The sequence below is a fragment of the Hyperolius riggenbachi genome, chromosome 1 (assembly GCF_040937935.1).
Source record: "Hyperolius riggenbachi isolate aHypRig1 chromosome 1, aHypRig1.pri, whole genome shotgun sequence".
Taxonomy (NCBI): domain Eukaryota; kingdom Metazoa; phylum Chordata; class Amphibia; order Anura; family Hyperoliidae; genus Hyperolius; species Hyperolius riggenbachi.
In genome coordinates this window covers 650791046-650805329 of record NC_090646.1, presented here as the reverse complement: position 1 = coordinate 650805329, position 14284 = coordinate 650791046, and the positions used below count along the sequence as shown (strand labels likewise).

Sequence of the window (14284 nt, the reverse complement as noted above, 5' to 3'; positions counted from 1 at the left end):
CTTCCCTCTACTGAGGTAAGAACCCATTTGGAGCATTTTTTTTTTAAAACTACAGGTCTCCTTTAATCAGAAGCATCAAAGAATGTTTGTCTTTAAAGGAGTTCTGTGGGGGGAGCACTTACCTGGGGTTTCTACCGGCCCCCTGAAGCTGTCATGTCAGGCGCTGTCCTCTTACAATCCTCGGTTCCCCGCTGCTAGTCCCGGTCTGATGAATAGTGCTCAGTCCCGCACGTCATCAGGTGCTTACTGCGCAGTACAAAGTTTTCTTGTACCGCGCAGGCGCAGTAAGCTCCCAATGACGCGCACGGGAGCGAGCATGGCTGCGCTGCCGCAGTCTTAGTACAATCGTAATCAGACCGGAAACCGGTGGCGGGGAACGGAGGATCGTTGGAGGACGGCGTGGGACATTACAGCTGCACGGGGTCTGTATGAAGTCCCAGCTAAGTGTACGCTTTTATTTTAAAACCCCACCCCTACAGACCCCCTTTAAATTGAGGAGAGATCTCTAAAGTTAACTATTCAATGCTTAAAATAACTAGAGAATTCTAAAGTTAAAGACAGGCCTTACATACTGCGTGTGAAAATAACTACAGAGGTGATAACTCAAGGTCAGAAATGATAACTCTCTCACTGAGAAAATGTATCTTTGTTCTGTTACAACTGTGTAATGCTATAAACCCCACCACAGCATATGCACGGGGGCAGTATTCAGAGACACACAGCTGTTCCCGGGTGATGAAGGCAGTGTGGAGGCTGCAGACAGGGGTCAGGATGTATTTTTACACCAAACTAAAACCACAAAAGGAACCATTTGTTATGTTACTGATCACTCAGCAACAACTGCTGCAACACAAAGCAGTGCCAATCCGCACACAGCAACGTCCTCATATTTCCCGGGTCACTCACTGGTTACTGTACTCTGATGATATTTGTTTACTGCCAGGCACCCCCCCCCCCCCCCCGCTCTCCTCTGTCACCCTCCTTTGTCACTAAATGTCTGCTGGCCGCCCCTTCCGTGTCGCAAAAATTGGGCATCATTGTGCAGGCGTTCGCCCAGCTGCGCGCGTCCTACAGCGCGCAACTGCGGCCAGGGATGCTCTGCACATGACATAATAGTGACTATATTCATGGGAAGGGAGCTGGGTGGGGGGCACTGGTTGGACGTGCAGGTCATACTATTAGTGTCCACCACCCGCCTCCATTCCCATGAACATGGCTCAGTAACTTCAGTCTTATTCTACTACCGTACCAATCTGCACTGCACAACTGTCTGGAAAAAGTTTGCTAAATTGTCCAAATAAACCACGTTTGGCATTGGATGGTGCCTGCTTCCTGTTTCTTCGCATTGAATGGACAAATCACAAAGGTCTGTTGCAAAGCAAATCCCTCATACTGCAATTTGTGAAGACAACAGATACAGAGAGAAGGTGAAAACCTCTCTACATCGTGCTTGTATCGATAGAGTGCAATACAGTGGTGGGCATCCTCCATATCACTCTCATTTCAGGTTTAGCATTTATTAAAAAAAAAAAAAAAAGGGACAACTTAATTACAAAGCATCATGGGAGTCAGGAATACAACATGGGGATACTGCAGACAACAGAGTGCCAGGTGAACCAAGTTTCTAGTTAAAATATGTGAATCATGTTCAGTGAAATACTGCATCACATCTATAGCTACTGCAATAAATACCAGATTAATGTCACCATTGTCTCAGTTATATGAAATTCTTACAGGTGAATAAACAAACATAAAATCAAATAAGGCGTTAGTCATAGTTTATTTGAAACTCAACTAAACCCAAAACTGAACAAGTCTCCTCACCTAAAGTGAACCAGAGACGAAGCATCCTCATGTATTTTACCATATATATTAGTGGGAACATTAGAGAAAACATCTACTATGCTTTCTGTTTCATTCTGCACTGCACAGCTTGCTTCTAATCAGACCTGATAAAATCCCGGACTGAGCATTCAGTTTGGCTTTGCTATAATGACTCAGCTATAATGATTCCTGAGCAGAGCCAGCAGGGGGCAGGCTTGGGTTTGAAAAGACATGAGAACACAGACTGAGCTATAAATATTCCTGAGCAAAGCCAGACTGAATGCTCAGTGGGGGATTTTATCAGGGCTCATTAGACGCAAGCCGAACAGTGCAGAATGAAACAGAGAGCAGGGTAGGTGTTTTCTCTAATGTTCCCACTGAAATATATGGTAAAATACATGAGGGTGCTTAGTCTCTGGTTCACTTTAAAGAGCACATGGTTTCTACTGTAATGCAAGGATGCTGGGGAATGCAGACTGACACCTGTTCTTTCTACTTCCACCTGATTGACTCACAAAGCATCTGAAGCCAAGCTGGACTGCAGTGGCGAAAACATTTGGTCCATGAAATATGTATTCTGTCTACCACTTGGTTTCTGTATACCGTTTATATTAACTGGTTATCGTGATTGCTAATATAATTGGGAGGAGAGATCAGCAGTAAGCAGATGCAGTTTCTTGCGTCATGGTCACTGTGATTGGATAACAATGCTCACAAGGAGCAGCGTCCGTGTGTCAGGTTAGCCAACAACACTTGCTACTGACACAGCAGGAAGAGGTGGCGGCGCTAGGACGATTTCAGACAGGTGTGTGGGCAGGGAATAGATCCCGCCCTACCCCCCGGTCTGATGGTCAATCAGATTCAGTCTGGTGGTCGTTCTGGTGGCAGACTGAGAGATGTATGGTTACCTTCTGACTTAGATTAGATTGCAAGCTCCTCTGAGGACAGTCAGTGACATGACTATGTACTCTGTAAAGTGCTGCAGAAGATGTCAGTGCTATATAAATAAATAATAATAATAATATGGCAGCACAGACTATAGTAGGTATTAGATTGTGAGCTCCCCTGAGGACAGTACTGCAGAAGATGTTGGTGCTGTATAAATGCATGAGGACATTAAACTATGGTAGGGATTAGATTATGAGCTCCTCTGAGGACAGTCAGTGACATGACAATGTACTCTGTAATGTGCTGCAGAAGATGTCAGCTATAAACAATACACAGTAATTATAATATTGATCTGGGGAAATGTGGGGTTGTTGTGACGTTTCTATATTACGCACTTATCCTTCTGAAGTCACACATAAGTTATGCCCAGTTATAGTTATGACTAGTTGTGTCCATGCTGGCTGCGCTGCACAGAAACTACCTGCAGTGCGGCTGGACTGAGTAATCGCTGTTTATTGAACATTTATAGGGGGAACGCCCCGACACAGACATGTATAGCTGGGTGGTTACTGTACACGGGACGCAAATTAAATCCGGTTATTGTGTGTTCTGCGGATGGAGGGATGAAGATGAAAGGGAAATGGAAGGAGCTCTGCCCTGACTTTACAAACTGGATTTACCAGGCGAGGAACTAACCAGCCTTCCCAGGAAAACACCCAGCAGATCCGGAATAATGCTAAAGGTGCCATACATCTAGCAATGTATGGGAAGATCGACGGCTAGGCGTCCGCCGCGCACCGATTGGCCACACATCGGGCCGAGATTTTCCAGCTTGCTCAAGCAATACATTCGACCAATTTCACCCCAAACTTGGTTGAATCATTGATCAGCAGATCTGCAAAACGCTAGAGGTTTTTGAAGCAGATTTCAGAGCGATGTTTTCTAAACATGTCTACTGTTTTTTGGAGTGTTTTTGTGTAGCAGATGTCATATATTGTTACAGTAAAGCTGTTACTGAACAGCTTCTGTAACAAAAACACCTGGAAAACAGCTCTGATCTAACATTTATCAGAGCGGTTTGAGCTTTTGCTATACTTTACATTGAGGCAGTAACGCATCTGCAAACCGCACAAATGCAGCAGGAGCCACGTTTGCAGTTTGCTAAAAACCTCAAACCGCTGGTGTGCACCATCCCATTGAGATACATTAGCCAAGCGTTTTCACAAGCGGCAGCGTTTTTGAAAATGCTACCAAAAACTCTTGGGGCCTGATTCACAAAGCGGTGCTGACAGTGAGCACGCTGGTGAAAAGCCCTTTATCACGCCTAAACTCAGTTTAGGCATGATAAGTTTAGGCGTGATAACTATAGCACCAACTGGGTTAGCACCGCAGTGCACAGCTGATCAAAAGTTTTGCGCTAGCAAAGTCTGGTGCACTTCGCATAGAGTTTAATGGCGCTGCTTTGCGTGTGGGACTTTGCGCGTGATCTAAACTTATCACGCCTAAACTGGCTTTTCACCAGCGTGGTGCAATGGTTATCACGCCTAAAGTCTCTAACTGGGTTAGCACCGCTTTGTGAATCGAGCCTTTGTTGTGCACTAGGCCTGCAGATTCTATAAAATTATTGAATCAGATGGTCGATCAAACCAATTTGATTGAATCTGCTAGGTATCAATGACGCAAATGATTCGCGACTACTGAATTTCAGCCCAAAAAAAATCAATTCCGTCAAATGCACTAGAAGGTAGATGTCGCTCAATTGACGGCGAGTAGTTACTGGTGGCATTTGATGCAACAGAGGAGCTTCTGTCACCTGTCCGCAGGCGCTTCCTACCGTGTCTTCTCTCTTTTGCCCAACACATGGGCCTCTTCCTGTCTCTTCACTCCCAATGAGCTCTGTGTCACATGACAAAACACTAGAGGCAAAATACTAGAGACCTCTAGTGGTTTTGGTCACAAAAGGTACGTGCCACAGAGCTCCTAGTGTTTGGCCTGTAGCAACAGGGACACACAGCTCTCCAGGAGTGAAGAGGAAGCAAGGAGCCCCGGGCAGACGGAGGCAGGAAGGAGCCCCGGGCAGACGGAGGCAGGAAGGAGCCCCGGGCAGACGGAGGCAGGAAGGAGCCCCGGGCAGACGGAGGCAGGAAGGAGCCCCGGGCAGACGGAGGCAGGAAGGAGCCCCGGGCAGACGGAGGCAGGAAGGAGCCCCGGGCAGACGGAGGCAGGAAGGAGCCCCGGGCAGACGGAGGCAGGAAGGAGCCCCGGGCAGACGGAGGCAGGAAGGAGCCCCGGGCAGACGGAGGCAGGAAGGAGCCCCGGGCGACGGAGGCAGGAAGGAGCCCCGGGCGACGGAGGCAGGAAGGAGCCCCGGGCAGACGGAGGCAGGACATTGGAGGAAGTGCTAGCGAACGGGTGGGAGAAGCTCGGCTGCCCCTACACTCTGCACAGCCCGGGGGAGGGGGAGACCTGGGAACCCAGCAGGCAGCGCACACAGATATACAATAGATGTCATGCTGAAATCTAATGAAAATCTGTGCACACTGTGTGGAGGGATTCGATCAGATAGCTCCTTCCCTAATCACATAATAACCTGAGAGGGATCTATCTGCTGGTCACATCCACCAGCTTACGAGACACCTGCGCACAGAACGTGCCTGAGACCCCCGTGGCCCACGCAGCCCCTCTGATCCATGCATTGCCTTATTAGAGCACTCACAAATGCTACCCTGTTCCCAGTATAACTGCTTGTGCCCAGCAGGTGACAGCTGATGGCAGCAGCTGCTCCGGGCAGCAAATGGAGGCGCCCTTCCCCAGCATCAACACCACATCTATAGTAACGTCATCGCGGCAGACAAAGGGGCTTAGTGGAGGGATGCCCATAGGCTGGATATTTTGGTCATTGCTTTGGTGTTATCGGAGCTGTTCATAGAGAAGGTTCTGAAGCTACAGACAGGGCTGCATGTAAACAGCTGCCAGCTTGTATTACTGTTCAGAGTTCACCCAGTGATGGTGTGGAGGATGGCAGCAGAGTAAACTGGAGGAAAGACTATGCACTCTACAGCTTCAGAGCGCACCTGAGGTGGGGAGGGAGTAAAGCCTTCTTACACACGCTAGCAGAAAAGTGGCCAAGGTAGCTGATAATGACCGCCTATGCCGAGCCCACCCACCCACCCAGGCGGCCCTCAATGCCACCCAGTGTCTCGTCGAGCAACATTCCTGAGAGCATTGTTCTCCCCATTTACCCTGCCCACCGTGTGACTCTAATGATATGCAAGCTGCTCCGACAGCCCTCCACCTCCCCACATAGCAACAGAACACATCGCTAGTCTGTCGGTTAGGGACACATCTGTAGAATTGGATAGTGTAATGGTTAGGGCTCTGCCTCTGACACAGGAGACCTGGGTTCAAATCTTAGCTCTTCCTGTTTTGTAAGCCAGTACCTATTCAGTAAGGAGTCCATGGACAAGACTCCATAGCACTGCTACTGCTTATAGAGGACACCCCAAGTGGCTGCAGCTCTGGTGCTTTGAGTCCAACAAGAGAAAAGTGCTATACAAATACTGGAATTATTACATTGTCTGCCCTGCAACATGTGTTGCCGGACCGACAAACAAAGACCGCAGAGTGGCTCCCACAGGACCGCCTAACACCGATTGGCATGATGTCGGTTCTTGTGAGATTAGCAGGGAACGAGCGCTCGCTCAAGCGCCATTCCCTGCAGGGGAACAAAGGAAGCCGCCACAAACAGCCTCCCAGCCACGATCTGAGCTGGCAGGCTGAATGAAAGGTATACAGATCGCAGTCCTGGTCCAATTTGGCGAGGGTGGGGGGAGGGGGAGCTGAATAAAGAAAATCCTTTAAAAAAAAAAAAAAAAACTTTCTTTATTAATTAAAAAAAATGGAGACAGCCGCTGGGGATCCCTTGTGTTATGCTAGGTACAAACCATACAATTTTCTGGCAGATTTACCTGCCAGTTTGATTATTTCAAATATGTCCGATCTGAATTTTCAATAGATTTTTCGATTTTCCAACCCTTTTATCGTTTTTCTGACCGATTCGCATTGTTTTATGGAAATCAATCAAAAAACGATCGGAAAAAAATGATAAAAACAACGATCGGAAAATCTAAAAATCTATCAAAATTCAGATCGGACACGTTTTAAATAATCGATCTGGCAGTTAAACCTGCCAGAAAATTATATGGTGTGTACCCAACATTAGACAGTTTTGGGTTTTTTCACACAGTTACTGCCACGCTCTCAATTCACCATGTTGGACCAAGATTTTCCAGCTTGCTAGATCGACACATTTAACCGATTTCAGCCCGAAACAGACCGCGATGTTGCCCACAGCAACTAATCATCTTTTACAGTCTTCCTTCACAGGCAATAAAACCAAACTATAATATACTCCAATAGCATAGACACCTACAAGATAACGTATTCTCACACACAAACAACCAAACACACATAATGGACTTAGCCAATAACGGCTCACAATAGACATGATAAACTATAACCCTACAAACAATTGCCTGTATACAGTGCTTATCTAGCAGTACACACTACATTAAACCCTATATACTTTCAATGTACAAGACACCTCTACATCACCTAAACAAGGCCAACACCTCTACATCACCTAAATCAGGCCAAACGCACATCGATTTTTCCACTTGATTCCCTGCAGATTAGATCACTAACAGCTTGTTCACACTATGAGAGTTTGATTTTTTTTTTTTGCGCTGGCGATTTTTTTAATTGCTTTAAAAGTGCGAGTGCAATTTTGCTCTATGTGAGTGTTCTCACATGAGCGATGATCTTTCTTTCCGAGCGATAATGTGGGTCCTGCACCATTTCCTGAGCGATTGCGCTTCAATGCAAGCCAGGTATAAGAAAAATCTCTAAGCGCTCTAAGAAGCTCAGAAAAGCGAAAAAAATAATAATTGTGTTATGTGTGGAAGGAATAATTAACTCCCTGATCAGATTCCGCTTAGAAAGAGATTGATATTTTGCCACGTTCGGTAACAACTACAGACCTGGACTCAGAACGTCATCTCTGCTCTAAGAGATAAGCAACAGCATAATAACCTTCAAAGAAAAACAAAGTTCTAAGTTACAGCTGATACAAATCCTGAAATAAATCTGCAGTGTCTACTTCCTGCTTTCATGAAAGCAGAAATATTGTTAACATCCTGTGCTTTCAAATTAGCTTATCAGCTGTGGCAGTCAGGTGACACAGGAGAGAGATCAAATTACAACTTGTGATTAGTCACAGATGAGTGGGAATTAGACAGGCTAAACTCTCTAAACACATACAGGGTGCATTTCTCTATGGTCCCACTTTAACACTGATCCTCCTACATATTATAATGCTATCACACCCCAAGCTACATGCTGTAATCCTACTCAATGCCATGATACGCCCCATGACACAGTGGCCTTACAGGATCCCACAGCCCACATGATAGCACCGCAGGACCCTCATAGTACACCTGATACCAGTACAGCACCCCACACTACATCTGGTGCCCCAGCACCCCACACTGCAAGTGATGTCCCTATAGGATCCCTGTGCGACGACTGCCCCACACTGTATTTGGTACACTAAAAATACTTCACACATTACTGGACATCATTAGTATAACATTGTGTGCATGGCATGCTACCTCGAATGTAAACTCACAGCACCCCACATTATTCATTCAGCTACCTCTATAGCAGCTACACGTATTATTCATAATGCACTTTGCATTTCCACAGAACCGCACACTGCACAGGAAATGAGGAAATGTTATAGTACTTCACAGCACGCATGCTACATGGTATTACTATACACTCTACATAGGATGCTACAAGAGCAGCCTCCACTAGAAGCATTACACCATACACTCCATTCTCTGATGACAGCCCATAGTACATAGGACATGCTACAGAAATGCACAGCAAGCAAGCTACAAGAGATTACTATACACCCTAAACATGGGGCAACAATGGCAGCCCCCACTAGAGCCAAAACAATATGTACTGCACCCCACATTCCACAGGACACCCTATAGTAATGCACAGCAAGCATGCTACAAGGGATTACAATACACCCTACCACGGAGTACATTTGAAATCGGCGCCGGTAGACTTGGGCGCAGGATACAGCTGTTATATGGCTGATCCTGCTGCTGCACAAGTCCGGGCCGATTTAATTACTATTCCCCCTCCAGGCCGCCATGGATAGCGGGCGAATGAAATAATTCGGCTTCCAGCGATTGCTGGAGGCCGAATTATTATGTTTTTAAGCAACCTAGGCTCCGTCGTCTGACGGAGCCAACGTTACTCACTGAGCGCTTCAATAGGAGTGATTCCTATTGAAGTCTATGGAGGCGCCGACTGCGCCCAAATCTAGCAGCGCTGAAAAGCACTGCTCCGCTACCAGGGGCTAAAATGGCAGCCCCCACTAGAACCAATATCACCCTGCACTGCAACCCCACATTACACAGAACCCCCCATAGTAATAACAAGTACTATGCCTAATACAGGGGATTATTATACATCCTACACATGGGGCTACTATGGCAGATCACACACTAGAAGCAATACATCAACCACTCCATCCCTCTATAGCACCCCACATCACACACTATAGTAATACACAGCATGCTACATGGGAATACTATATACACTCTACACACGATGCTACAATGGCAGCCCTAACTAAAACCATTACACCATGCACTGCACCCCCCATAACACCCTGTAGTAATCCTCAGCAAGCATGCTAGAAAGGATTGCAATACACCCTAAACATGGGGCTACAGTGGCAGCCCTCACTAGAAGCAATACATCACACACTCCATCCCCCTATAGCAGCCCACATCACACACTATAGCAATGCACAGCATGCATGCTACATAGGAATACTATACACCCTACACATGATGCTACAATGGCAGATCACACACTAGGAGCAATACACTATGCACTCCATCCCCCTATAGCAGCCCACATCACACAGTACACACTATAGCAATGCACAGCATGCATGCTACATGGGAATACTATACACCCTACACATGATGCTACTATGGCAGATAACACACTAGGAGCAATACACTATGCACTCCATCCCCCTATAGCAGCCCACATCACACAGTACACACTATAGCAATGCACAGCATGCATGCTACATGGGAATACTATACACCCTACACATGATGCTACTATGGCAGATAACACACTAGGAGCAATACACTATGCACTCCATCCCCCTATAGCAGCCCACATCACACAGTACACACTATAGCAATGCACAGCATGCATGCTACATGGGAATACTATACACCCTACACATGATGCTACTATGGCAGATCACACACTAGAAGCAATACACTATGCACTCCATCCCCCTATGGCAGATCACACACTAGAAGCAATGCACTATGCACTCCATCCCCTATGGCAGCCCCCACTAGAAGCAATACACTATGCACTCTATCCCCCTATGGCAGATCACACACTAGAAGCAATACACTATGCACTCCATCCCCCATGGCAGATCACACACTAGAAGCAATACACTATGCACTCCATCCCCCTATGGCAGATCACACACTAGAAGCAATACACTATGCACTCCATCCCCCTATGGCAGATCACACACTAGAAGCAATACACTATGCACTCCATCCCCCTATGGCAGATCACACACTAGAAGCAATACACTATGCACTCCATCCCCCTATGGCAGATCACACACTAGAAGCAATACACTATGCACTCCATCCCCCTATGGCAGATCACACACTAGAAGCAATACACTATGCACTCCATCCCCCTATGGCAGCCCCCACTAGAGGCAATACACTATGCACTCTATCCCCCTATGGCAGATCACACACTAGAAGCAATACACTATGCACTCCATCCCCCTATGGCAAATCACACACTAGAAGCAATACACTATGCACTCCATCCCCTATGGCAGATCACACACTAGAAGCAATGCACTATGCACTCCATCCCCTATGGCAGCCCCCACTAGAAGCAATACACTATGCACTCCATCCCCTATGGCAGATCACACACTAGAAGCAATGCACTATGCACTCCATCCCCCTATGGCAGATCACACACTAGAAGCAATACACTATGCACTCCATCCACCTATGGCAGATCACACACTAGAAGCAATACACTATGCACTCCATCCCCCTATGGCAAATCACACACTAGAAGCAATACACTATGCACTCCATCCCCCTATGGCAGATCACACACTAGAAGCAATACACTATGCACTCCATCCCCCTATGGCAAATCACACACTAGAAGCAATACACTATGCACTCCATTCCCTTATGGCAGATCACACACTAGAAGCAATACACTATGCACTCCATGCCCCTATGGCAGATCACACACTAGAAGCAATACACTATGCACTCCATCCCCCTATGGCAGATCACACACTAGAAGCAATACACTATGCACTCCATCCCCCTATGGCAAATCACACACTAGAAGCAATACACTATGCACTCCATCCCCCTATGGCAGATCACACACTAGAAGCAATACACTATGCACTCCATCCCCCTATGGCAGATCACACACTAGAAGCAATACACTATGCACTGCACCCCCTATGGCAGATCACACACTAGAAGCAATGCACTCCATCCACCTATGGCAGATCACACACTAGAAGCAATACACAATGCACTCCATCCCCTATGGCAGATCACACACTAGAAGCAATACACTATGCACTCCATCCCCTATGGCAGATCACACACTAGAAGCAATACACTATGCACTCCATGCCCCTATGGCAGATCACACACTAGAAGCAATGCACTATGCACTCCATCCCCTATGGCAGATCACACACTAGAAGCAATACACTATGCACTCCATCCCCTATGGCAGATCACACACTAGAAGCAATACACTATGCACTCTATCCCCCTATGGCAGATCACACACTAGAAGCAATACACTATGCACTCCATCCCCTATGGCAGATCACACACTAGAAGCAATACACTATGCACTCCATCCCCTATGGCAGATCACACACTAGAAGCAATACACTATGCACTCCACCCCCCTATGGCAGATCACACACTAGAAGCAATACACTATGCACTCCATCCCCCTATGGCAGATCACACACTAGAAGCAATACACTATGCACTCCATCCCCCTATGGCAGATCACACACTAGAAGCAATACACTATACACTCCATTCCCTTATGGCAGATCACACACTAGAAGCAATACACTATGCACTCCATCCCCTATGGCAGATCACACACTAGAAGCAATACACTATGCACTCCATCCCCTATGGCAGATCACACACTAGAAGCAATACACTATGCACTCCATAACCCTATGGCAGATCACACACTAGAAGCAATGCACTATGCACTCTATCCCCCTATGGCAGATCACACACTAGAAGCAATACACTATGCACTCCATCCACCTATGGCAGATCACACACTAGAAGCAATACACTATGCACTCCATCCCCTATGGCAGATCACACACTAGAAGCAATACACTATGCACTCCATGCCCCTATGGCAGATCACACACTAGAAGCAATGCACTATGCACTCCATCCCCTATGGCAGATCACACACTAGAAGCAATACACTATGCACTCTATCCCCCTATGGCAGATCACACACTAGAAGCAATACACTATGCACTCTATCCCCCTATGGCAGATCACACACTAGAAGCAATACACTATGCACTCTATCCCCCTATGGCAGATCACACACTAGAAGCAATACACTATGCACTCCATCCCCCTATGGCAGATCACACACTAGAAGCAATACACTATGCACTCCATCCCCCTATGGCAGATCACACACTAGAAGCAACACTATACACTCCATTCCCTTATGGCAGATCACACACTAGAAGCAATACACTATGCACTCCATCCCCTATGGCAGATTACACACTTGAAGCAATACACTATGCACTCCATCCCCTATGGCAGATCACACACTAGAAGCAATACACTATGCACTCCATAACCCTATGGCAGATCACACACTAGAAGCAATGCACTATGCACTCTATCCCCCTATGGCAGATCACACACTAGAAGCAATACACTATGCACTCCATCCACCTATGGCAGATCACACACTAGAAGCAATACACTATGCACTCCATCCCCCTATGGCAAATCACACACTAGAAGCAATACACTATGCACTCCATCCCCCTATGGCAGATCACACACTAGAAGCAATACACTATGCACTCCATCCACCTATGGCAAATCACACACTAGAAGCAATACACTATGCACTCCATCCCCTATGGCAGATCACACACTAGAAGCAATACACTATGCACTCCATCCACCTATGGCAGATCACACACTAGAAGCAATGCACTATGCACTCTATCCCCCTATGGCAGATCACACACTAGAAGCAATACACTATGCACTCCATCCACCTATGGCAGATCACACACTAGAAGCAATACACTATGCACTCCATCCCCCTATGGCAAATCACACACTAGAAGCAATACACTATGCACTCCATCCCCCTATGGCAGATCACACACTAGAAGCAATACACTATGCACTCCATCCACCTATGGCAAATCACACACTAGAAGCAATACACTATGCACTCCATCCCCTATGGCAGATCACACACTAGAAGCAATACACTATGCACTCCACCCCCCTATGGCAGATCACACACTAGAAGCAATGCACTATGCACTCCATCCACCTATGGCAGATCACACACTAGAAGCAATACACTATGCACTCCATCCCCCTATGGCAAATCACACACTAGAAGCAATACACTATGCACTCCACCCCCCTATGGCAGATCACACACTAGAAGCAATGCACTATGCACTCCATCCACCTATGGCAGATCACACACTAGAAGCAATACACTATGCACTCCATCCACCTATGGCAGATCACACACTAGAAGCAATACACTATGCACTCCATCCCCCTATGGCAGATCACACACTAGAAGCAATACACTATGCACTCCATCCCCCTATGGCAGATCACACACTAGAAGCAATACACTATACACTCCATTCCCTTATGGCAGATCACACACTAGAAGCAATACACTATGCACTCCATCCCCTATGGCAGATCACACACTAGAAGCAATACACTATGCACTCCATAACCCTATGGCAGATCACACACTAGAAGCAATACACTATGCACTCCATCCCCCTATGGCAGATCACACACTAGAAGCAATACACTATGCACTGCATCCCCTATGGCAGATCACACACTAGAAGCAATACACTATGCACTCCATCCCCCTATAGCAGCCCCCATCACACAGGGCACCCTGTAGAGCTGTATACTGTGCTTGCTGTACGGGGAAGCTGCAGCCCCCCCTCCAGTTATACGAGGATCCCCCCGGAATGACACACCTGAGTCCGGCCAGCAGCAGCAGGATGAGGATACCCGCTCTGCCCGCGCGCTGCCTCCAACCGTCACTACCAGCCCAGCTGTTCCCGTCTCCATAGCAACGCCGCTCTTGC

General features: G+C 47.0%; 1 protein-coding gene across 1 annotated transcript in view; it reads right to left on the bottom strand.

The window, feature by feature from the left end:
- The window catches only part of KIF24 (kinesin family member 24), a 62494-nt gene extending 48215 nt beyond the window's left edge, over positions 1-14279 (bottom strand). Inside the window, exon 1 of the mRNA XM_068251675.1 lies at positions 14174-14279. Coding sequence (XP_068107776.1) covers positions 14174-14267 — 94 coding nt within the window. The 5' untranslated portion in view covers positions 14268-14279. The remainder of the gene's footprint in view (positions 1-14173) is intronic.
- Between the last annotated feature and the right edge of the window lie 5 nt (positions 14280-14284).